Source organism: Martes martes (genome assembly GCF_963455335.1).
Source record: "Martes martes genome assembly, chromosome: 14".
NCBI classification, from domain to species: Eukaryota; Metazoa; Chordata; class Mammalia; order Carnivora; family Mustelidae; genus Martes; species Martes martes.
This window is the reverse complement of record NC_137902.1, coordinates 54,265,393-54,290,171: the sequence shown is the minus strand read 5'-3', so window position 1 is coordinate 54,290,171 and position 24,779 is coordinate 54,265,393. Positions and strand designations below refer to the sequence as shown.

Genomic DNA, 24,779 nt, shown 5'->3' with positions numbered 1-24,779 from the left:
TGAGGACATCAAGGCAAAGCTCAGTCACATGCCCAAGGGCACATGGGAGTGAAGTCAGGAGGCAAATGGAAAGCCTCTGTTTTTAACCTCTATCTCCAAAAGGAGTGGAATGCTGGGGAGTTCCCTGGGGGTAAGCTGCCAGGGATAATGCGTCCTGGGTCCTTGGCCTGCCTCCCCCTCCCCGATCTTCAGTCCGTGAGCTGATCTCACTGGGGTCTAGCCTGGGTCCAGCCCCCCAGAGCCTTGGGCCTGCCCCCTGAGTTCTCAGAGCCCCTTTCCTTCCTTCAAGAGGGTAGCTGGCTTTAGAGAAAGTGCTGGAGGCCATCTGTTCACCCATGGTCAGGGGCCCAGACAGGGCTGGGAAATCCCTAGAAAGGGAATCCCCAGTTCTTGTGAGACCTTGGAGTGTCAGGCTCAGGAAATCCTGCTTCAGATGGCTTCCACGCCTCTGGGAGGGTGAGGGGTGTGGGGGGCCACAGAAGGGCTGTGTGTGGAGTCAGAGCAGCAGCGGCTGGGGGCAGGGACAGTGAGGTAGGATAGGAAGGATCAGGCAGAGGGAATTGTTGGCAATTAGGGCCTCCACCCTTGCGGTGCCCCTGTGTGCTGTCTGTCCACAAGCAGGTCAGTGTCCCATCTGGGCTTTTCCCCCAGGTGCCATTTGTCTCTGTCCCCAGTTCCAGGGCAGGGGGGATGCAAAGAGGCAGCCCCCCTTCCTCACATCCACCCCACCTTCCTCACTCACCTTCCCTGCCCTTTTCCTACCCACCTGGGCTCCTATCTGTTCCCCTCCACCCACTCCCTGTCTTCACCCTTCTCTCCCAAACTTCCCATCCTGGTCTGTCTGCTCTGATGATGGTTCTAGAAAGACCACTGTCCAATGGATGCAGTGGGCTGAGACCCAGAGCTCTGGATTTGAATACTGGCTCTGGAATGAACTTGCTGTGGGAGCTCAGACAAGGGGTCACCCTTCTCCAGACTCTTGATTCATTTTCCAGAGGACACGAGGGCCTGGATGGTCTCCGGGGTCCCTTCCAGGCCAGCCTGAGAATCTGAGGTTCTTGCTGTAGATGCTCTCAGACATCCAGCCCCCTCAGCCAGGCCAAAACAAGGGCTGAAGCCAAAGGACCAGCTGAGGGCTTTCCAAACATCAAAGAAAAGAAGTCAGGTCTTGACTAGAGGCCAAGAGGGGGCCCCAGGCCTGGCCAAATGCTGTTGACACGCCAGCTGTGGCTCAAGACCAGGGCTGTATGGAGGGCAGCTGGGGCTTCCCTGACCTCAGTCACTCCTGCTCTGTCCTGTCCTGTGCCTCCTCACCAGCAAGCCGTCCCTTGGGGATAAGCTTTGCCTTCTCCCCCTGTTTTCCAAGACATGGTATCTGGAAGGGATTGCACGCCACAAAGTACCCGAGACCTCCATCAATCAGTTTCTGAGCAAGAGCGGTGAGAGTGTGCTTGTGTAGAAAGGGGCCCCCACTTTTCTCAACATAACCGTCTTACACAGGGTCAGTCCCTACCCTGCATGAGTCCCAGGGAAGGGACCCAAACTGGCATCTCAGGCACGCTGGGGTCTAAGCGGGCCCATGAGCACCTACAGCCCAAGCAGCTCTCTGTCCCCCTTGCTCCCACCCTGCCCAGCTCTTGGCAGGGTCCCCAAGGATCTGAAGTTGGGGGCACGGGAGGCCACGCACCCAGCTGGCCCCCTGCCCCCAGTGAATAAGGCTCACTAGAGGAAGCAGGGAGAGGCCAAGGGCTTTCCACAGCTCCCGGCCATTCCCAGCTCACTGCAGCCTCTCCTGGGCAACACGCAGGGGAGTTTGTGATCTCTCCTGTGGAGGGTGTGCTGCGGGTCCGAAAGGATGTGGAGCTGGACCGGGAGACCATTGCCTTTTACAACCTGACTGTCTGTGCCCGCGACAGGGGGGTACCTCCCCTCAGCTCCACGGTGAGTCTCGGGGCTCCATGCCAGGGGCATGCTCTCACTGCCCCCTGAACTCTCCATAGAGGTTTCTATTTATATGCCTACCCTCATTCCCAGAGAGGCCCCAGGCTAACCTGGAGCCAGCCCAGACCTGCAGAGCCCCTACCAGGCCGGCCAGTGCCTCTCAGGGCTCCCTGGGGCCTGGCGGCCATGGCCATTCACAGCTCTCCCCACCCCAGCCAGCCAGGCCTCTGCACCTGTCACTCTGCCCTGCCCCCACCCCCTACTGCCCTGGTTCTGCCTCTTTGCGCTTTCTGCTTGCTGCTTATTCTCATTTTCATCCTTGTGCCTTTTTTATTATCCTTTTCTTCCTCTTCCTTCTCCGTGATTGCCTGCACCTTTCCTTTGGCAATCCCCACCCTGACCGCTGCTCGCCTGCCCCATCTCGCGCCTGTCACTTCCTCCTCTTCCCCAACACGCCCCAGATGCTGGTGGGGATCCGGGTGCTGGACATCAATGACAATGACCCTGTGCTGCTGAACCTGCCCATGAACATCACCATCAGTGAGAATAGCCCCGTCTCCAGCTTCGTCGCCCACATTCTGGCCAGCGACGCCGACAGCGGGTGCAACGCACTCCTCACCTTCAACATCACTGCGGGCAACCGAGAGCGGGCCTTCTCCATCAATGCCACGGTAGGGGACCCCCAGAGTTCCTTCTGAACCAGAGGACCCAGCCTTAGAGGCTTTATGCTCTGGGCACTGGGCATCTTCAGGCTCAGTTTCTTCCTTGAGCCTCTGTCCTGTGCTGGGACATGGGAGTCTCTGGGTAGCATGGAATCTTGGATTTGCAGCCGAGCCATCTCTGGGGTCCCTGCCACCCCCAAGCCTTACCATGTGCAATGAGGGAGCCAGAGCCTCAGTTCCGTTTGGTTTATTGCCAAGATGTACCAGGAAGTCCTCATTGTCCTCTTGGAGTCTTAGCCGCTTCCAGCCCCACGAGGTTCTCAGAGGACCTACCCCTTGCAGACAGTAAGACTCGGCCATTTGTGGACACTCTTGCTCTGTTAAGACCCTGCCAGCCCATGATGGCGTTCTAGACCGTATCTGTGGCAATGTAGGGAGAGAATTCACAGCTACTCCTGGAGCTACAGGTGAAGCAGTTGGGCATCTGTGGACCAGAGCCCAGAATAGGGGCCAGGTCGCTGCTCAGCTCACCAGCCCTCCGCCTCCCAGACAGGGGTCATCACCGTGAACCGGCCACTGGACCGCGAGCGGATCCCAGAGTATAAGCTGACCATTTCCGTGAAGGACAACCCGGAGAACCCACGCATAGCCAGGAGGGTGAGGCCAGAGGACATGGGGGAGCAGGGCTGCATGCTGGAGGCGGCAGGCAGCACACCTGGGGGTTAGACGCGCAGGCATCCAAGGGAACCAGTGCTGGGTTCAAATCCCAGTTCTACCTGTCATTGGGTGTGTGGCTTTGACAAGAAGCAGATTTCTCTCCTACCCCATTTTCCTTCTCTTCTGCAAAATGAAGAACCTCCCCTGCCCCAAAGTTATGGAAAGGACTAGAAGGAGTCAGTATCGATACGGTCATCAGCACTGTGCCTGGCATGTGGCAAACACTCAACACCAGATGTCCTCTTTGGTCCCCAAACCACTGATACTTGGGCACACACCACCCATCACCGCCCCCTTGCTCACTATCCCATCTCGCACCCATCGCTTCCTCCTCTTCCCCAACACACCCCAGATGCTGCTGGGGATTCGGGTGCGGGATGTCAATGACAAAACCCGTGCTGAACTTGCCCTTGAACAGCAGCATGGAGTGGGGCGGTCAGGAAGCTGGAAGGCTAGTCACACACACACACACACACACACACACACACAATCTACTGCTAGCTCTCCCTGTGGTTTTGAATAACCACAGCTCTGGGCCTGAGTCTGCTCAGCTCTGCAACAGAGATAGCATCCAGGGCTACGGAGAGGTTCTAAGACAAGGACCTGACTGTGGTTTCTGAAAGGTACAAGGTACAGCACTGGGGGAGAGTTTGGTTGGGCCTGGACTGGGGTATCAGGCAGGCCTACAGAGTCTAAAAACCAACAGTCATCTTTCTGCCTGAAGTCCTTTCTTACCAGGCGATGGGACATGATTAAATGCTAGTCATGTCCATCCTGTTCACTTCACAATACCTCTGGGAAAGGAGTTAGGATTCCCATTTGCCAGACCAGAAAACTGAGTCCAGATAGGGGAAATGATTTGCCCAAGGCCCCACAGCAGGGCCTCGAACCCCAATCTCTGGACCCTGAGTGTGGGCTTTTTAATCCTCTACCTCTGCGCCCCGGCCCCCCACTTTCCAGCCCTCCTCCCCACTGGAGCGTTTTGCTAGAACATGGTCTACAACCTAACCCTCCCTTGTGCCTCCCTCAGGATTTTGACTTGCTGCTGATCTTTCTGGCAGACGAGAATGACAACCATCCCCTCTTTACTGAGAGCACCTACCAGGCGGAGGTGATGGAGAACTCTCCCACTGGTAGGTGCCAGACCCACCTGGGATTCCCTGCTGCTGGGGCGCCCCCTGGGCCCTGGATGCCTGAGGGCCTCCCTTGTGCTTGATAGGGGCCCTGCTGAAGCCTGGCTGGGGAGGCAGCCTCACCGAGTGGCTGACCAGAGACCCAGCAGGTGCAGAAGGGTATGGAGGGGAGGAAGGGGCACCGCTCTTGAGGGGCTGGTGGGCCCTGGTCACCGCACCTCTTGGGGGCCAACCAAAGAGGCCATAGGTCGGCTTGGAAAAGAAGGCTGTGGTCATTGGTCCCCAAAGTGTTCTGAAAGACACCCCATTACCCCCTCAAGAGGGACAATTAAGGCCTGAAGACTACCCAGGAAGGGGGTAAGCTCGCCCCTCCCTGTTCCCTCACCCCAGGAGCACAGGGCACCCTACAGGCTTCAGAAGCTCAGGGAACACACATAAACAGAGGAGAAGGGCCAAGGGCCCCAGGGAGGCCAGCCTAGCCCCTTCCCTACACCAACACACTGACCGGCCTCACTGTCTTCAGAGGAACAGGATCTCCTTTTTGCTGTGCCCCTGGGGAGGCCCCCTCACCCCTCCTCCAGCCGCCCCAGCAGCTCGGATTCTAACTCAGAAAGACATGAGCTACGATGCTTCTTGTCTCCGGCTGGGTGCTCCCTACTCTCTTGGTCCCTCCTGTGTATACACTCAAACACGTACGTGCTGGCACGAGCCCGCGTTAGGCAGAGCTGCGCACAGACACACACAGGAATGCGGGGAGGGGCGTACACGGTACACTCCATGTGCAAACGTGCCCACTTGCAGCAGCCGATAGAGGCACAAGCAGGGGGATCCCCGACCTGCCGGCGCTCCTGTGTGCGTGCTCATGACCGTGAACGTGCTCGTGACCATGCGTGTGCTCATGACCGTGAACGTGCAGTCCCACACACAGGCCGGGGCCGGTATTCCTAGCCGGGTGCAGCCAGACCCCTGTAAAGAGCATCTGGAACCCGTGTGGACAGCCTGGGCTGGTGGTGCGTAGCTAGACAGGGCCCACACGCTCAGGGAGCCCCAACCCTCCCATGGAGTGACCCTCAAAGGCTGCTGGGAAGGCAGGCGCACTCCCAGCGCCCCAAGGGGCTTGCTCACTGCTGTTGTGTTTTCTCCCCAGCAGGGCTTTGAGGCTGCTCCCCAGGCATCTGCGTCAGTCTGCCAAGGCTGCCGCAGCCTGGCCCATGGCTCCCCCACCCCGTCCACCTCACCTCCCTCCCTCTCATCCATCGTCAGCCATGGCTCACCGGGGCCAGGGTGGGGGAGGGGTGGGTGGGGGCCAGCTTGGCCCCACAGTGACCCCTCTCCCCCTGGCCCAGGGACCCCCCTCGCGGTGCTCAACGGGCCCATCCTGGCCCTGGATGCGGACCTGGACGTCTACGCCGTGGTGACCTACAAGCTGCTGGGCTCCCAGAGTGGCCTCTTCGACATCGACAACAGCTCCGGTGAGGCCTCCGTGCCATCCCAGCGCTCCCACCCCGGCACCAGGGCTTCCCGCTGGGGTGGCAGTGGCCATCTGCCAGACCCAGGGCCTCCTTCCTTGGCACTAAATCCAGGCCCTCCAGGGGGACCCCACTCCTCACAAGCCCCACTTTGCAGCTGGACTAAGCCCCGTGGGGCCGAGCAGGAGGAGCCTGAAGGAGGCTGGGAGCCACACCAAGGGCCCTGCTGGTGCATAAGCTCTCAGCCTAGGCAGTGAATCCCCAAACCCACTCCCTCCATCTGCCCGTGCCCAGGGCAAGAGGCTCAGGCCCTTGCCCACCAGAAGCGGCCAAAGGTCTGTCCTCAGACCACGTCCAAAATTCCCCAGAGACTGTGTCCCATCAGTCTGGTCCTGGATAGGAGGCCAGCTTGGTGACCGGTGACAACAGGGAGGGGTATGCTGGCGAGCAGGTCAGTGCTCCTCCCTGGGTCCCTCATCCTAGGCAAGACTCTGGAGCACTGCAGAGGGTACCCGGGGAGAGGATAATTGCAGGAAACTGGCCGCTGGGGCCCTCCCGGAACACTGTTTGTTGAGCCTTTGGGGAAGAAAGTCACTATGTTGTCTTCCCTGCTCCTCTTTTGTCTTTTTCCCCTGTCACTCCCCTGTCTCTCTCTCTCTATCCCATCCTGGCTGGCTCTTGCTCCGTCTCCCCACTGTACCCCTTTTCCTTTGTGTCTCCCCGGCTGGTGGTGCTGGGTGCCAGGCGTGGTGACAGTGAGGTCAGGTGTCATCATTGACCGGGAGGCCTTCTCACCCCCGGTCCTGGAGCTTCTCCTGCTGGCTGAGGACATTGGGCTGCTCAATGGCACAGCCGACCTGCTGGTCACCATCCTGGATGACAATGACAACTGGCCCACGTTCAGCCCTCCCGCCCTCACAGTCCACCTGCTAGAAAACTGCCCACCAGGTAAGCAGGCCCCAGGCCCTGGCCCCCGGCCCCCGGCAGGAGCTGCTTGCTGGTCCACAGGGATTGGAACCTCACAGGGTAGAGGCAGAATTCACCCAGCAGGGAGAAACAAGGGCAGTAGGGCAGGCGGAGAGAGCACTGGAGAGGGAGTCAGAAAAACCAGGCGGCCCTCACCTCGCTGCTCTGATCCACGTGTTTGTCTGTTTTTTGTTTTTTTTTTTTTGGAAAATGAGATTATTAAGAAATGTTCCATCTGCATCCCTAGAGGGAAGGAATTTTTTTTTTTAAGATTTTACTTATTTATTTGACAGAGAGAGGTCACAAGGAGGCAGAGAGGCAGGGAGAGAGAGAGAGAGAGAAGGGGAAGCAGGCTCCCTGCCAAGCAGAGAGCCTGATGGGGGTCGATCGCAGGACCCTGAGATCATGACCTGAGCCGAAAGTAGAGGCTTAACCCACTGAGCCACCCAGGCACCTGGGAAGGACAGTTTTAAAGTCAAAATCAGATAAATGTGATTCCCATCAACATCAAATATGGCTTGGAGGGTGTATTTGATTCTAAAGGTCAGCTGGAAGGGTAAAAACACTTTGAGACTGAAGTATAAATAAGGCAGCATTGCCTCACCAGATACGATAGCATGTTACAGAACTACAGGGTTTATAGACCGTAAGATCTGAGCACAAGACTCTGGGACGAAGTAACCCAGAAACAGATACTGGAAAAGTGAGGAAAGTAGTATCGTGCGAGTAAGGAAACAATCAAGGGGGCCTGTCCTGCTCAGTCAGTGGAGTGTGGACTCTTGTTTTTGGGCTTGTGAGTCTGAGACCCACATTAGGCATGGAGATTACTTAAAATCTTTTTTTTTTTTTTAAAGGAAACAATGAAATCCGTTGTGAGAACTAATTACTTAATGTGCAAAATATCTATTCGTATCTGGTGCAGATTGTCACCCCCTATCAGGCACCAAAATGAAACCTGTAGAGGGTCTAGAGAAAATACAAAAGAATAGAAACATTTACAAACAAAAGGAGAAACTTTAGTTGGATTATTTCTTTGATTTCTGATAAAGAGGTTCTAAGCATATGAGAAAGAGAACCCAAAAAAGGAAAAATTTTGGTGCATACTAAGTCAAAATTTTTTTTAAGATTTTATTTGTTTATTTGACACAGAGACACAGCAAAAGAGGGAACACAAGCAGGGGAAGTGGGAGAGGGAGAAGCAGGCTTCCTGCCGAGCAGGGAGCCTGATGTGGGGCTCGATCCCAGGACCCTGGGATCATGACCGGAGCCGAAGGCAGATACTTAACAACTGAGCCACCCAGGCACCCCCCTAAGTCATATTTCTTTATACCAAACAATAGCAACCTATAAACAAACTAAGAAAAAGATATCTGTCACCAGTTATTATAATTATATGATTTGCATAAATCAAAAGATAAGTGGGCAAAGGTCAAAAGCAGACAATATGCAGAAGATATTACTAATCGTTAAATTATTAAAGATTTTTCAATCTCTCAAATAGTCCTAAAATGTGAAACAAAATGAGAGTTATCTACAAAGAATCAAACATGTAAATTTTATAAAAGATAACCACAGGCAAGACTGGCATGATTGGGACCCTTAGGAACCACCAACAAATGCATCCCAGTCTAAGGTTTTCGGAAGAGACCACTGTGCTCAGCCACTCCCCATTCCCACTCCCACAGGATTCTCAGTCCTTCAGGTCACAGCCACGGACAGGGACAGTGGCCTCAATGGGGAGCTGATCTACCGAATAGAAGCCGGGGCCCAGGACCGCTTCCTTATCCATCCAGTCACTGGGGTCATCCGTGTCGCCAATGCCACCATCGACAGGGAGGAGCAGGAATCCTACAGGCTGACGGTGGTGGCCACTGACAGGGGCACTGTCCCTCTCTCGGGCACGGCTATCATCACCATCCTTATCGACGACATCAATGACTCCCGCCCCGAGTTCCTCAACCCTATCCAGACGGTGAGCGTGCTGGAGTCGGCCGAGCCAGGCACTGTCATCGCCAACATCACTGCCATTGACCGTGACCTCAACCCAAAGCTAGAGTACCACATCATCGGCATCGTGGCCAAGGATGACACTGACCGCCTGGTTCTCGACCAGGAGGATGCCTTTGCTGTGAATATCAACACAGGTACAAGGGCCGGCTCCCCTCCCACCCCACCCCTGACTCCCTGCCCCGTCTCCTTGCCCTCTGCTTTCTTCCTGATCCTTCTTTCTGTTCCTCCCCTCCCCTCAGCTGCTCCTCCTCCTGCTCTCTTCCCCCACCCCCAACGCCACAGTGCTCCCTCTCTTGTCCCTCTCTTCCCTGGCTCCTTCCCTCTCTCCTCCTGCTTCTCCTCGTGTCAGCTCCATCTCTCCTTCAGAGTGCCTCCCTCTGCCCGTGTTCCATGAGAACACCCACCTCACCCACCCCTGCCAGGACTAAATATTGTAAAGCTTTCATGTCTGTAATTGTTTAGGAAGATGGTAGCTTGTTTTTATATGTATCTCTTTAACAACCAGGTAGTTGGATGCTTTCTTTATACATATGCTAGTCATTTAAGTCATCTGGAAATGATGCCCTTGAGGATTTGCTTATGCGAGCACAAAAGAAACAACTGTGGCTTATCTTTCATGATCTGTGCAGCTTATTGCAATGTTGATGGTTTTACCATTTTCCCAAAAGTTTCGTGTTTTTGCTACTCCAGGGAGTTAAGAAGGGGATGTGGGACCCCTACAGGTCTCCTTGAGAGGCCCAGAAGAGTGACAGAAAAACTAAGACAGCTATGACAAAATTCTGAAAATCATTGTTATTCAGAGAAATGCATAGTAAAATAGCAATGAGTTATCAATTTTCTATATGTAATTAGCAGCTATTAAGATGTGAGACAATACGGAGTATTGGTGACAATGTGGGGACATCAGAACGCTCATACACTACAGTAAGAGATTCAACTACTTCCACCATCCAGACAGCAGTCTAGCACAAAAGACACTCATACCCCATGATTCCACAGTTCTTCTCCTGGGTGTATGTCCCAAGGACATTCTCAGGTCAGTAATGGAACTATATGCCACGTTACCTGCCATGTTATTGGTGGTGGGTGTTGGAGGCCACCCAGGCATCCATCCCTAGCAGATTGGAGAGTAAGACATGGCGGGCGTACGCCATGAGTACTATGCAGCAGTCAGAAGAAATAGATTAGATTCGCAGAGAAATGTGGGTAGACCTTAAGAATAAGTACTTACTGAAAGAGTAAGAACTAGACGAATCAGAATTATATAGAAGTAGAAGAAGGAGGAGGAGGGGGAGGGGAGGGGGGAGGAGAAGAAGGAGAAATAAGAAAAAGAAGAAAATATATATATATATATATCACAATCCCATTTTGTGTAAATGTAAAATACACACACAAGAAACAGTACAGGATTTTCAGGAATACTTCCAAATGAGAAATATTCTTCAGTCCATTACAGTGATTGACCGAGGGGAGTAGAGGGGAGAGGAATATGGGAATAAAAGGGAATAGACACATAAAACCAAAGTGGTACTAATGACCACAGGGAGCAGTAAACCTCTGGATCTAGAGTATGATTCGCTCAATAAGCATCTGAGGCCCAGAGAAGAAAGAAGACACTGGAAGAATGTAGATGGCTTAGCCATGGCCCCGGGTGCGCAGAATTCCTGCCGGTGGCTGGTCAGGACCATGGAAAGCTGCTCTGCGCCCCGCCCCACTTGACGCTACTGATGCCTCTACCACTTTCCTCTTCTCTGTTCTCCCTCCCTCCAACTGACTCTCTTCTCTCCATTTTTCTTTCCAGTGTCTTCTCTGCCCCCTCTTCCTCATGTTTTCTCTACCTCCCTTGCTTACCTTTCCTCCCCTTTCTTCTTGCCAGAGCCTCAGCTCCCTGAGTGCCCCTGTCCAATGGGGCTCCCACTTGCTCCCCTGGCTTCCTGCCCACCCCCTTCCCTCCCATTCCCTTCCCTCTCAAACCTCCTGCCCTGGTCTGCTCTGCACCCTACCGTCCCCCACGCCCTGCTCTGCTCCATCCCCTCGGCACCCTGAACTAACTGATGTTAACCCTCTTCTCTCTTCCTCCTGGCTGGCAGGCCTGCAGGTTTGAGCTCTGTTTCTCTGTCACTTCCCACCTCATCTCTGCTTCACCCCATCGCCTTCCTCCATACCACACCCCTACCACCCTTCCTGTCCTGTGGGGCCCAGGCCAAGGCCGCGGCCCAGCCTTTGCAGACTGAATGCAGCCACCCTCTCCCCATCCTCGCTCCCCAACCTCGGGGACGGGGAGCGAGAGTAGGAAGAGGAGGAGGAGGAGGAGGCAGCGGCCCAGGGTAAGTGACCGCCCCTTGGCTGGGGACCAAGGAAGACAGAAGCCCAGCAGGGGATCTGCCAAGGGGGTAGGGAACCCCGGAGGCCACACTGCCTGAGAGGAAGCTGGAGAGAGAAAGTTTCACCTGGGGGTGAGGCCACCAGGCCCTCCAACAGAGCCAACCCTGAGATTGGCCAACTAGGTCTGCCCAGTTCAAGCCCAAGCCACTCAAGAGTTCCTCTGTGATTCGGGGGCTGGCAGGGGCTACGGGGGAGTGGGAGCAGGAGACAAGGAGACAGCTTGCCAGTCTTAACACAGGACGGTGCTCCTTTCCCACAGTCAAGCCCTGTCATGTCTCACGTAATCAAGACAAAGAGCTAGGCCTGACTATCCGGCCTGTCTCACCACGGTCCCTTCCAGAGAGCACCCTCAGGCATTTCTAGCTGCCTTGACCTTTTAAACTCAGTCTCCCTAGAATACAAGCATTGCTGAAATTGCAATAAAATGAACACGACATAAAATTTACCACAGGAGCCCTATTTAAGCATATGGTTCAGTAGTGTCAGTATATGCACGTTGTTGTAGATTGTAAGCATTTTGAAAACAAGCAATTACGTGGCACTGTGTGTCAAGCACCGTTCTAAACCCTTCACCAATGTAAACTCATTTTATGGTTATAATCCTCAAAATAGCTCTGTGCAGTAGATACTGAAGTTATCCTTATTTTATAAATGAGGAAGCAGGTGCAGAGATATTAAATAATTTCCCCAAGTTCCCCTGGCTAGTAAGCAGGGAGTGAGGGGCAAAATGTGGTGTCCCCAGCGTGCAGGTGGCTGTGGTCTCATCCCAGCCCAGAATGTCACTGCCAAGTCCCCATTCTACTGGGGATCATTGCTCTTGGTGTGGTTTGGGGGAGCTAGACAGGAGAGCCCCTGGGAGGCCCAGATGTTATGGAGTTCCCCTCAGACTGAACCTAGTCCGGTCTACAGGGTCCGTAATGGTGAAGTCCCCGCTGAACCGGGAGCTGGTTGCCACCTATGAGGTCACTCTCTCAGTGATTGACAATGCCAGTGACCTACCAGAGCGTTCTGTCAGCGTGCCAAATGGTAAGGCTCCCTCAGGCACCTGCCACAGGCTACTCTGAGCCCGTCAGGGCAGGGGCAGCAGCTGGGAACACGCACAGGCCTGGCCCCAGGGAGGAGGCAGCAGGACCTGCTCCCCAAAGGGGCTGACAATTGTCAGGCTACACAAAGGGTATGAAGGGTGGCCGCCACAGGAAGGCTCAGGGTGGCCCCACGTCCCAGCTGTGAGAGCTCAATGATGGGGGATCCAAAAGCCCAGAACTGTGTGTGATCTTGAACCCAAAGGCTCAGAGTGGGAAGGAGGCTTGATAGAGGCTGGGTGGGCACTGAGAAACCAACCAGCCAACAGAGACTCCGGCCAGAGCCCCATCATCAGAGCCAGTGAGGAGGGTGTGGTGGGCACATGTGACAGGAACCTCAGAACATAGAGCCCAGAGGAATGAAAGCACTAGGAAACGTGAGTGTCCATGGAGGCCAAGACACCACTGTGGAGGGTGCAGGCACCAGAGCAGAGAGGGGCACGGGCCGCCACCCTGTCCACAGCCTGAGGCATGACCAGGAGGGGCTGCTGAAGGAGTGGATTTTGTGTGGGCCGAACAGGAAGTGGGAGGATGGAGTGATGGTGTGGCCTCAAGTCACCTCTGGCCTCGAGGGCACGGACAGCCGCTGGGATGGGGAGATAGGCCTGGCAGATATTGGCTGCTTATCTTTACAAGCCAGAGGCCCAAGTTTTCAGGAAGGAAGAGCAGACCCAGTCACTGCCTACATGTCCCCTGCTCAGAGGGCAAGGCCCCGGGCGGGTTCCACTGAGGGGACACCTCAGACAGGAAGTAGAAGGCTGAATCATGGACAGGGTCTTCGACCCTTAGACCATCACAGTCCAACCTTGTTGGATGGGTTGGAAAACTGAGGCACAGTAAGGACCGGGGTCCACCGAGGTCACTTAGCCAGTTGGTGGAACCCAAACCCCTTCCCCCATGGAAGAGCGAGCCACCAGACCACCGGGAAAAGGGTCACGTGCCACCGCACAAGGGCTGGATAGAGATTCAGGGAGTCCCAGGAGGGCAGTGAAAGGCCACAACCCTGTCTCGGCTTGACCAACACTTAGCAAGGCCAGGCCTAGCCACACTGGTGTCCCTCACATCACCTTCACCCCTGCCTCTGCCCCAGCCAAGCTGACAGTCAACATCCTGGATGTCAATGACAACACGCCCCAGTTCAAGCCCTTCGGGATCACCTGCTACACAGAGCGGGTCCTGGAGGGGGCCACCCCAGGCACCACACTCATCGCTGTGGCCGCCGTGGACCCAGACAAGGGCCTCAATGGGCTGATCACGTACACGCTGCTGGACCTGATGCCCCCAGGCTATGTCCGGCTGGAGGACTCCTCCGCAGGTGCGTGGGAAGTCTTCCAGAAGGCTGCGCCTGCTCAGCCTCTACAGGGGACCCTGGCCCCCTTGTCACCCTCCAGCGGGGGCCGCACCCTAGTCCCTCAGTGGGCTGGGCCAGATCCAGTATGGCCAGCATTCCCATCATTCCCAGATGCCCAAACTATAGGAAAGGAGAGTACCTAGTCCCAGGTGGGGTGGAGGCCCCCTCTGAGGTCTGCTGGACCCCTTGGATACTCTACCAGTGTCTCTGCCACCTGGGCTTCCACTCGGAGTCTCACTTGGGGAGCGAGAAGACCAAGAGAAGCAGCTCTCAGAGGAGGTCCTGGGCTAGTCGGTACCCATCCGTTTGACTTGTGAAAAGCTTTCTCACCCCTCCCGTGAGGGGAACAGCCGGATACCAGTTACTGTGAGGCCTTTGGCCTGCCTGCCCCTAGTTGGTGCTGCTGGGCCACCTCCTTCTTCCAGGGACCACCCCTGCCCCTCAGAGTTCCAGATCCTTCTCTTTATACTTTGGAGAGCTTCCGTGAGTGAGGAGCGGCCACACCGGCAGCGGGTGCCTCTGTTTCTTAGGGAAAGTCATTGCCAACCAGACGGTGGACTATGAGGAAGTGCAGTGGCTCAACTTCACCGTGAGGGCCTCGGACAATGGGTCTCCGCCCCGCGCCGCTGAGATCCCTGTCTACCTGGAGATCGTGGACATAAATGACAACAACCCCATCTTTGACCAGTATTCCTACCAGGTGGGCAGCCGGACAGCAGGTTGGGTCAGGACCCGTGCCCAGGTCTTGGTCCCTTTGGGCAGCTTCCACCCCCGCACGGCCGGCCTCTGCGCCCTGCGGGTGTGACTCCCCCGTGAGCGGCTTGGTGCCCCAGGCTGTGTACCCGGTGAGTTTTCAGGGCAGGGGCGTAGACACTAGGCCTGACCCGAGCCTGCTCTCTCTCCCTGCCCGCTGGGCTCCAGGAAGCCGTCTTGGAGGATGTGCCCGTGGGCACGGTCATCCTGACCGTCACCGCCACAGACGCCGACTCGGGCAACTTTGCCCTCATTGAGTACAGCCTCGGGGATGGAGAGGGCAAGTTTGCCATCAACCCCACCACGGTAAGCAGGCACACCAGGCGCTGGGAAGAGCCTGGGCAGAGGCTGAGAAGCCACCACGAGTATCATAGTCGTCCTGGTTTCTGGGTCCTGCCATCGGGACCTCTGTGTTCTCAGAGGCTTTTTCACCAAGTCAGCAGGCCCGGCTCAAGTCCCAGACATCCGGCAGACTGTGGCCTTTCTGTCCCTGTGGCCACAGTCTTTTGAAACTAGCCTTTGTGGGACAAAAAAAAATTCTGAGCTGTGTCCCCACCAGACTAGAAAACTTGACTCGAGTCCAGGAGACTGCTTTTAGAAACCATTAAAAGGGAGGTAGAGGAAGCTCTACAGAAAGTGGGCACAGCGTTTGAGCTCCTACTGTATACATGGCCCTATATCAGTGCTGGGTGGGGGTTGGGGGTGGGAAGACGCCCCTCCATGGGTGCCTCCCCCACGCTGTGAGAGAGCAGAAACTCAAGAGAAAGGATGGGTGATGATTTAAATGACTGTGACTTGGTTCAAAGCTGGTGTTTTAGCCCAGAGAGAGACCACTGCAGCCTGGGGGTGGCTGGTCAGGCAGGACCTTCCCCAGGGACAGGGCCAGAACTGGACTTTCCCTCCTACTGACTCTCGAGGCCCACACCCCCCTGCACTCGGCCCAGTCAGCCGGATTCTGTCCTCTGTGCGAATGATCATTCATGCTCCTGGCCTGGCACTGTGAACAGCAAATATTTAACAGAGGACTGCTCTATACGGAGCCAGGTAGCCAGCTCCAGCGCGGCCCGTCCATCCCATCTCCAGGTGGAGCAGAGTCGTGGGGCCCACAGAGCCACTAGAACCCGAGCTCCGTGGGGACGGGGGCTGTTGTCTCTTCTGTTCAGTGCTGCGTCTCCAGAGCCTAGAACAATGTCTGGTGTAGACTGAGTGCTCAGTAATTACCAGTCGGATTGATGAAGGAACTGATTCCACCCTCCCTCTCCTAGGGTGACATCTATGTGCTGTCTCCTCTGGACCGGGAGAAGAAGGATCACTATATTCTGACGGCCTTGGCCAAAGACAACCCCGGGGATATAGCCAGCAACCGTCGGGAAAATTCGGTGCAGGTAAGGGCCACTAGGCCGGACCAGGGACTCTAAGGACTGGAATTGTGGAGGCAGCAGGCAAAGCCTTTACTTTAGAGGATGCTGCAGGGCGGGAGCAGAGCCTCCCGGGCCCTCGGAGACATGGTGGCAGCAGCCGACAGCAGGAGCTTAGTTGGGTGAGCCAAAAAGGAGGTTGCTTAGGGAGATGGGGACTTTCCAAGAGAACTTTCTTGTGCCCAACCCCTGCGAAGACAGTGTTTAAACACACCCCAGTGTAACCCAAGCCTGGGGCTCCACATGTCCCACTCATACAGTGTCCCCCGAAAGAAACAGCCCAGCAACCAAACGTAATTGTGACACAATTATCTTTATTTATGTCCCTTAAAGAACTTTAATGGGGCATCCAGCCCCGTTCCCATTCCAGCTCTAGCTTCAACACAGTTGCCCTGAGGCCCACCTTCTAAGCTCTTTCCTCACTTCTGTCCGAAGTCCCAGGCCTTGAGGGTCGGCTTCCTCCTTCCTTCTTCCCCCGTTCCTGCCTTCTCCAGTCCTGTCTTTCTGCACACACTTCTGCCATTTCTCCCCACAATAGCCTAAGCCTCCAAGGAGAACTCTCCTGGAGGGTGGGGGCTGGTGAGCAGTTGGAGGGGGCAGGAGCACTCACACACCAGGATCCCGTCCCTGTCACACTGCTGTGCTGGGAAGAGCACGGCACTGGGAGTCAGAGGACGAGCGCACTAGTGGAGCACTGCGCATGTGGCCTGTAACCTCTCCGAGCCGCTGCTGTCGGCTTTGCACGGGGTGGGAGGCAGCGGCAGCCAATATGATGCCTCCTGCCCCAGGCAGTGGTGTCAGGGCGACGGGGAGTTGGAAGGTGGTTTGTGCACATGACAGAGTTCTTAAAATCACTGCTGTGAGGGGCTCTCGGGGGACACAGGTCAGGCAGAGCCTCAGCAGTCAGGAGAGAGATGGCCTCCGGCCTGGGGTGTCCAGGGGGCCTGCCCTGGGCTGTGGGGTCGGCCAAGGGAGCCCATCCCAAGCCAGATTCCCAAGCCGGACACAAATCCCAGTCAAGAGGGAACTTTGGAGAGTGGAGGGATCGCAATCCAGCATTACGGTCGAGAGAGCAGACTCAGATGTAGGGGTCACAGTGAGAAGGAGCAAAGGACGGAGTGGGAGGGGGTGGGGCGGGCTCCCTGCCTCAGGACGTGGACACCGACACCTGGTAACACAGGCCTAGCTGCACAGCGGTTACTGAGGCCAGGCGCTGTGCATCACGGGTGGGCCTGAGAGAGGAGATACTACTGTCCCCAGTGTATAGCTGAGGAGGTGGCTTGGGGAGGGGGGGGTGAACAAATTGAGGTCAGACTCCAGTAGCAGGCACCATCTGCCCTGGCTTGCTCCCATGTGACTGGGTCGCCTGAAGCAGCCCCTCTGTATGCTCCTGACCTTTGACCACACATCCCCTCTCCGCCAACAGGTGGTGATCCAGGTGCTGGACGTCAATGACTGCCGCCCACAGTTCTCCAAGCCCCAGTTCAGCACAAGTGTGTACGAGAACGAGCCAGCAGGCACCTCGGTCATCACCATGATGGCCACCGACCAGGACGAGGGCCCCAATGGGGAGCTGGCCTACTCACTCGAGGGCCCCGGCGTGGGTAAGTAGCCCACTCCCCACCCGTGATGCCTTGCGCGTGGGAGGAGCAGGTGGTCATGTGCGCAGCCCCAGGCCAGGAGGAGGAGGAGGAGGGACGGGAAGGAGGGACGTCTCAGCCAGAGCCGGACTCGGCAGCTCTCTCGTCCTGCCTGCCAGAGGCCTTCCACGTCGACATGGACTCAGGTCTGGTGACGACAAAGCGGCCACTGCAGTCCTACGAGAGGTTCAACCTGACGGTGGTGGCCACGGATGGGGGAGAGCCCCCGCTCTGGGGCACCACCATGCTCCTGGTGGAGGTCATCGACGTCAATGACAACCGCCCCATCTTTGTGCGCCCGCCAAACGGCACCGTCCTCCACATCAGAGAGGTACCGCTGTCTCCGGGCCCCCTGCCCACCACCATCTCCCTCCCGCAGTCACACCTGGAAGAGTGAAAGGCTTCCACTGGGAAGGTGGGGAAACTGAGGCCAGCAAGCGCGACATATTTGCTCAGTGTCACACAGAGCAGTCCTGAAGACTGGGGAGTAGTGTGAGCTATGCCAGCACGAGGCCCTGGGCCCAAGTCTGACTGTTGCTACTGTGACCTTGAGAAAGAGACTTCTCAGAGTGGTTTCTCATCCACAAAACAGGACTCAAGAGTAGTAGATGCCCCCGCTCTTGCTCCTAGATGTCTGCCAAAAAAGGCAGCCTCCCCGGACACCCACTTCCCCCATATTTGTGTCTCAAAATAACACACATGTTCCTTCCGTCTGTCTGCTGTTCCTGCTGATACCAGGCCTAGGAACTGGGGATGGGCATCCAAATAAGAAACAAGGGGGAAGTGACTGACGTTCTAGAATTCCCCAATCCTCCTTTCATCCTTTGTTCTAAATTGCCTCTCGTGAAAGCAGGGGGCACTCTTTTAGTCCCTGCCCCGTCCCACCTTCCTCTCAGCACCCAGGATTCATCTGCTCGGTGCTATTCTATTCAGGGGATCTCCCACTTGTTCTCCGTTCTCTGAACTTCAGCATGCCTCCGCCTCTCAGAACGTCAGCATCGGGTCCTTGTCACTCTGTCCCCTCTTTGAGGTCCCACAGGAGACATATCCCCCAGGGCCGAGCACCGGGAAACGACGCTGTGCCCATACCTGTGAGTTGTTTTTCCAGTGCCCACGGCGGTGAGGGAGTGGTCGTCTTTGTGCTGCCCACTGGGGAGCTCAGAGCAGCCCGCCCACGCTGAGTGACCCTGCAGGGACTCAGTGCACAGACCTTGTCCCCCACTCCTCACTTTCCATTTTCCTCCCAACCGTTTCTTATTCTTTACCGTTTTTTTATAACTTGTTCTCTCTTGTTATAATGTAAACACTTACAGACTTTTGTAAGTGACCTCAAATCTTTTGTGGAAGAAGGCAAGATATAAATTAATAATAATCTAGTTCTTTTCCACAACAGAGGCCCCATTTGCTACATTTTTCCCTTCAAGACACTGTATTTGGAAAGATTCGTGTCTCCCAAACAACCAGCAGATGTTAAGTAATGCTCCCTGTCATCGCATTGCCATTAATTAGATGTAACTGCCACTTGGGAGTCTCTGATGGTCCCGATCGGTGAGATCAGGAGAACCATGCCGAGCTGATAATTTTTCAAGTAAATCCAAGAAATGTGCTCTTTCCTTGTGCCCTGTGCAGCTTTATTATGGGTCAGTCTATTACAGCCATCTGATCTCTTGAGATCTTAGACTTAAGGGAATCAGGAGCCTGGGGCCCAGAGAGGTAGCATGCATGTCCCAAATCACACCGTGAATTCGTAACAGACTAGGACACAGCTGTTGTCTCTAACCACCATGTCATTCTACCTGCCTGTCCCTCACTTTCAGGTACCCGATTAGGTAGATGGTGTTGTCTGGGGATTCCTAGCGCTGCTGTGATTAGGGTTAACAGAGCAAGACAGACCCAGGCACAGAGGGGTAGCTGTGGTCTCTGCCTTTGGATTCTCCCTCTGCCTTCGGGTGGGATCCAAGGGATGGGGGAAGCCCCCCAAGGGGCAATAACCCTGAGAGTGTGTGCAGCATGGTGGATGGAGACCAGGCAGGACCACTGACGGGCAGTGGAGTGGGGGTGGGGAGAAGGGATGTTCTAGCAGGTGCTTGAAACTCCAGGAGAGTCCAGGGAAGTGGGCAGACGTTTCCTAAGCCTGCTGGAAAGTGGCAAGGACATCGTGCTGAGTGAGGAGAAAGAACAAGAGCACCCGCAGGGCCTGGGAGCTGGGATTCTCTCGGATGCCCCAGGAGCCTCCCTGCCAAACCCTCCCACCCCCCACTGCAGGAGATCCCGCTCCGCTCCAATGTATATGAGGTCTATGCCACAGACAAGGACGAGGGCCTCAATGGGGCCGTGCGCTACAGCTTCCTGAAGACAGCTGGCAACCGGGACTGGGAGTACTTCACCATTGACCCCATCAGCGGCCTCATCCAGACAGCTCAGCGCCTGGACCGAGAGAAACAGGCCCTGTATAGCGTAAGGGGCAGGGCCCGGGGGAAAGGCGGGGCTGAGGGCAGGGCTCTCCTCCAGGTACAGGGCTGCCCTCTCCCCACCTAAAATAGAATGCCCGCTTGGGTGGTGAGCTGGCTCCCCCCGGGGGTGGGGGAGGTGTGACCTCCCCCGACTGTGTTCCTCTGTCCCCCAGCTCATCCTGGTAGCCAGTGACCTGGGTCAGCCAGTGCCGTACGAGACTATGCAGCCGCTGCAGGTGGCCCTAGAGGACATCGATGACAACGAACCTCTCTTTGTGAGGCCTCCAGTGAGCTGAACCCCCACCCCCACCCCACACCCGCCACCCACACAGGGACTCCCCTGCCTACGGGCACACTGTACCGCGCACGTGTGGTCACACACAAACTCTGCACGTACCTCACAGAACAAGCGTTTATTGAGCAGCTGCTACTTCAAGGTACTACTCGGCAGTGAGAAGAGCAAACAGGCGAGACTTGTGCAGCGGGATCTCTCCTGATTGCACACCCAAGAGCAAGCATGCAGGAAACCCCATATTCCGTCTGCTTCACAGAGCTCGGGCTGAGCCCCTCCTGCTGACTCAGACTGTGCAACTTGGTGGGGGGTTTTCTTGTGTGCACGTGGGATGTGAGGTTCCCCAGAGACCGTATGAGTGCGGGAGTGTGTGTGCACACGTATATGAGTGTGCCCCGTTGTTCAAACATCAGCTCAGGTGTTGGTCTGCCTCACGGAACAGGCCAGGCCTGGCCCATACTTCCTTGAGGTTCCAGAAGTTCTGCTCACCCCAAGTGACCTTGGCCTTCTGTGACCTTCCCCTTCCCCCTGCAGAAAGGCAGCCCCCAGTACCAGTTGCTGACCGTGCCCGAGCACTCCCCACGTGGCACCCTCGTGGGCAACGTGACAGGCGCCGTGGACGCAGATGAGGGTCCCAATGCCATCGTGTACTACTTCATTGCAGGTGGGGCTTGTTGGGCTCTGCCCTACGGACCCTGGAGCTGGAGATGCGCCCACCAAGCCCCACCTCAGCCCCACCCCCTCACCCTGTGCTGTGGCCCTGCCCCCAGCCGGCAACGAAGAGAAGAACTTCCATCTCCGGCCAGACGGGCGCCTGCTGGTGCTGCGGGACCTGGATCGGGAGCGGGAAGCTGTCTTCTCCTTCATCGTGAAGGCCTCGAGCAACCGCAGCTGGACACCACCACGGGGGCCCTCCCCGGCCCTCGACCTGGTCAATGACCTCACCTTGCAGGAGGTGCGCGTTGTGCTAGAAGACATCAACGACCAGCCCCCGCGCTTCACCAAGGCCGAGTACACTGCAGGTGCCGGGGCGGGGCCTGGGTCTGGGCTGCCCGGCTGCCCCTGCCCTGCCACTTACACCCACCCGCCCCCGTCCCACAGGAGTGGCCACCGATGCCAAGGTGGGCTCAGAGTTGATCCAGGTGCTGGCCCTGGATGCAGACATTGGCAACAACAGCCTGGTCTTCTACAGCATCCTGGCCATCCACTACTTCCGGGCCCTCGCCAACGACTCTGAGGACGTGGGCCAGGTCTTCACCATGGGTAGGAGCTTCCACCCAAGACCTCTGTCACTGCATGGACTGTAGTCTGGAGGTGATGGGGTCTGTGTGGGCACCACAGGGTATGAGTGGCTGGCCAGCCAGCCACGTGCCTTCTGTTCACCTCGCACCTAACCGTCATGCAGCCAGCCCCTTGTTATTCCTTTCCTCCATCTACCTTCCCAGTCTCTGATCCAGTTCTCCATCTCTCCACCCACTTTCTCCTTCCTTCCTTCTCTACATCTTATCCATCCGTCCATCCACCCACCTGTGTCAGTCCGCCCCGCCCTGTACATCTGTCCATCCTTCCTCTCACTCATCCATCTGTCCACCCCTCTACCCATCTGTCCACTCATCCATCCACCTTGCCATCCTCCTCTCCATACGTCCACCTGTCTTCCCATTGGTGCACCTCTTCCTCCCTTGGGTCGGGCATTGTGCTAAGCCCTGGGGAGCACCTATGTACCTGAATGTATGGTGCTGACTTGTGCATTTGCCTGTGTGGACAGCTGAGCCGCTTGGATCAGGTCTGAGAGGTGTCCTGGTGGTTGTCCCATGACCTTCCTTCTAGACTCCACCCCTTCCCCACTCTTCCCTACAGGAATCAGTCTAGACTCCTTCACCCACCTGCCTTTCAAGGTTCACGTCTTCCAGTTCCCCTTCCTGTTTCCACAGCCCCCCACCACCTAGAAGGACCCTGTGGCTACCCAAGCTGATCACCTCACCACTCCTTCAGCTCCCACTATACCACCCTCCATCGGCCTTTGCCCTTTGTCTTCACCTCCTGAAATACCACCGTGACCTTCACCTCTGCCTTCAGATATGCTCCCCCTAGCCATCCTCTGAAACCTAATTCCCATGCCATCTTCTCCAGTCACACAACCAGATACCATCCCTTTGTCCTCTGATCTAGTACTGCTCTTAGTTTAGTAAATTAAGGCAGAGAGGATACTTTGCTAAAAGTAACACAGCTAGAATGTGGCAGATCTTGAACCCAGGTCTATGGTCTTCTAAGAGAAGACTGCTGCACCACCTCTGGTCATCTCTCTCGTATGGCTGTGGAATGCAGAAGTGCATGTATGTGGGAGAGACAGTGGGGGGCTCGGACATGTTCCCTGGTCCCCCAGAGTCCCAAACTTATCCTTAGGTCAGTGCAGCCCACAGCTATGTGTGAACTTGCCGGGTTTAAGTAGAAACTTAGAAATCCCTAGAAGTACCAGTTCTGGCAGCACTGGCTGCCTTCTCTGAGGAGAACAATCAGCCATGCCCAGGCCACCGCCACAGCTCCCTCAGATGAACATTCACGCTCACCTGTCCCCAGGCCTCAGTCATCTCTGCTCTCCCCAGCCCTGTGGGCACTTGTGGCCTGAGACACTTCTTCTCCTCATGTCCAGAAGCCCCTGGCCCTCACCCCCCCACAGGGGACTCACAGCGACTGCATGGCCCCTGAGCTGCACCTGTCCGTGGCCTCTTCCCGCAGGGAGTGTGGACGGCATCCTGCGCACCTTCGACCTCTTCATGGCCTACAGCCCTGGCTACTTTGTGGTGGACATCGTGGCCCGGGACCTGGCAGGCCACAATGACACGGCCATCATCGGCATCTACATCCTGAGAGACGACCAGCGGGTCAAGATCGTCATTAATGAGATCCCCGACCGCGTGCGCGGCTTTGAGGAGGAGTTCATCCGCCTGCTCTCCAACATCACTGGTGCCATCGTCAACACAGACGATGTGCAGGTGACCCATGGAGCCGCCCTGGGTCTTCTGGTGAGGGGAGGAGGATGAGACCACAGGGACAGGGCATCTTGGAGAGACCAGGGGTCTGAAAGGGAGTCTCTGGCCCTTAGTATCCTCACCTGTAAAATGGGGCTAATAGCACCCAGCCCCATGCAGTGAAGTGACCGGCACCACGTGTGGTCCTCGGTGAGCACTCGGCAGCTATGGGCTTATTGGCAGGGCAGGCCAGGAGGGGCTCCCCATCCCCTCCCCTCCCCCTGCCACAGCCCACAACGCCCCTTCTCGCCTAGTTCCATGTGGACAAGAAGGGTCGGGTGAACTTCGCACAGACAGAGCTGCTCATCCACGTGGTGAACCGTGATACCAACCGCATCCTGGACGTGGACCGGTGGGTGGGGCCTGGGCTCAGACTGTCAGCCCACCTCCCTGCCCTGGAGTTGGGGAGGGGACCCCCCAAAGGAGGCAGATCACACCATCAGGCCAGCTGTGTGGGGGCTCCCCCCCAGAGGTGGGCAGGGCTGGCAGAGAATAGTTTGGGAGTATCCTCCACCCCTCGGAGCCTAACTCTCCCCATCTGTAAAATGGGAGGAGGACAGGGCCCGTGAGGCACAGGCAGGATCCTGGGTGAGGGGGGTGAACTCTGTAAGGCACGGAGCTCTGCCAGCTGCTGCGGTTTGATCTTGCAAGGCGTGGTGGGGGCGGGGAGTCGGGAGGCAAGAGCGCAGACCTTTCTGCGTGGCCCCGGCTCTAAAGGACTGGCTGAGGGAAGCTGAGGCACCTGCTCCTCACACAGGGTGATCCAGATGATTGATGAGAACAAGGAGCAGCTACGGAATCTCTTCCGGAACTACAATGTCCTGGACGTGCAGCCTGCCATCTCCGTCCGCCTGCCCGACGACATGTCTGCCCTGCAGGTAGTCCACTGGCACCCGGCCCCGCCGCCCCTCTGCCCTTGACACGCTCGCCCACTCATGCCTGGCCCCGTTCTCCCAGATGGCAATCATCGTCTTGGCCATTCTCCTCTTCCTGGCGGCCATGCTCTTCATCCTCATGAACTGGTACTACAGGACCGTGTGAGTGCCCCCCTCCCACCTCCCTGCTCCTGGGACAGTCACAGAGGCCTCCAGGGAGATGCCAGCCCTGTCCAACCTCCTTCACTACCCCCTCTTCTCTCTGCTTCCCTCCAGACACAAGAGGAAGCTCAAAGCCATTGTGGCTGGATCAGCAGGTGAGCAAGGGCTGTGATGGGGGGGTGGGGGGCAGCTAAGAGGGTAGGAGGGGCCTAGAGTGCCTGCCTAGGCCCCACAAGGTTGGCTGGGCTCCCCCGGCCCAGCAGGGTGCACCCCTTCCCTCCATGCCCCAGCACTTCTCCCTACAGGGAACCGCGGTTTCATTGACATCATGGACATGCCCAACACCAACAAGTATTCCTTTGATGGGTAAGTGGGGGTCTCTGAGCCCTCAGGGTGTACTTTGGGGAGGCCCACCCAGGACCCTGTTGGAGTAAGTTC

General features: G+C 56.5%; 1 protein-coding gene across 1 annotated transcript in view; it reads left to right on the top strand.

Annotated features, from left to right (window-relative positions):
- CDH23 (cadherin related 23) overlaps positions 1–24,779 on the top strand; it is a gene marked incomplete at its 5' end in the record, with an annotated part of 358,117 nt that overhangs the window by 330,104 nt on the left and 3,234 nt on the right. The window contains 25 exons of the mRNA XM_080822934.1: positions 1,808–1,941; positions 2,403–2,612; positions 3,153–3,260; positions 4,351–4,453; positions 5,800–5,925; positions 6,667–6,870; positions 8,574–9,032; positions 12,193–12,309; positions 13,456–13,680; positions 14,247–14,416; positions 14,638–14,775; positions 15,735–15,854; positions 17,314–17,491; positions 17,647–17,858; positions 19,793–19,984; positions 20,154–20,267; positions 20,807–20,936; positions 21,043–21,294; positions 21,374–21,535; positions 23,012–23,268; positions 23,559–23,656; positions 24,062–24,182; positions 24,262–24,341; positions 24,456–24,496; positions 24,647–24,707. Of these exons, the coding sequence (XP_080679060.1) occupies positions 1,808–1,941; positions 2,403–2,612; positions 3,153–3,260; positions 4,351–4,453; positions 5,800–5,925; positions 6,667–6,870; positions 8,574–9,032; positions 12,193–12,309; positions 13,456–13,680; positions 14,247–14,416; positions 14,638–14,775; positions 15,735–15,854; positions 17,314–17,491; positions 17,647–17,858; positions 19,793–19,984; positions 20,154–20,267; positions 20,807–20,936; positions 21,043–21,294; positions 21,374–21,535; positions 23,012–23,268; positions 23,559–23,656; positions 24,062–24,182; positions 24,262–24,341; positions 24,456–24,496; positions 24,647–24,707 (4,012 nt within the window). The remainder of the gene's footprint in view (positions 1–1,807; positions 1,942–2,402; positions 2,613–3,152; positions 3,261–4,350; positions 4,454–5,799; positions 5,926–6,666; positions 6,871–8,573; positions 9,033–12,192; positions 12,310–13,455; positions 13,681–14,246; positions 14,417–14,637; positions 14,776–15,734; positions 15,855–17,313; positions 17,492–17,646; positions 17,859–19,792; positions 19,985–20,153; positions 20,268–20,806; positions 20,937–21,042; positions 21,295–21,373; positions 21,536–23,011; positions 23,269–23,558; positions 23,657–24,061; positions 24,183–24,261; positions 24,342–24,455; positions 24,497–24,646; positions 24,708–24,779) is intronic.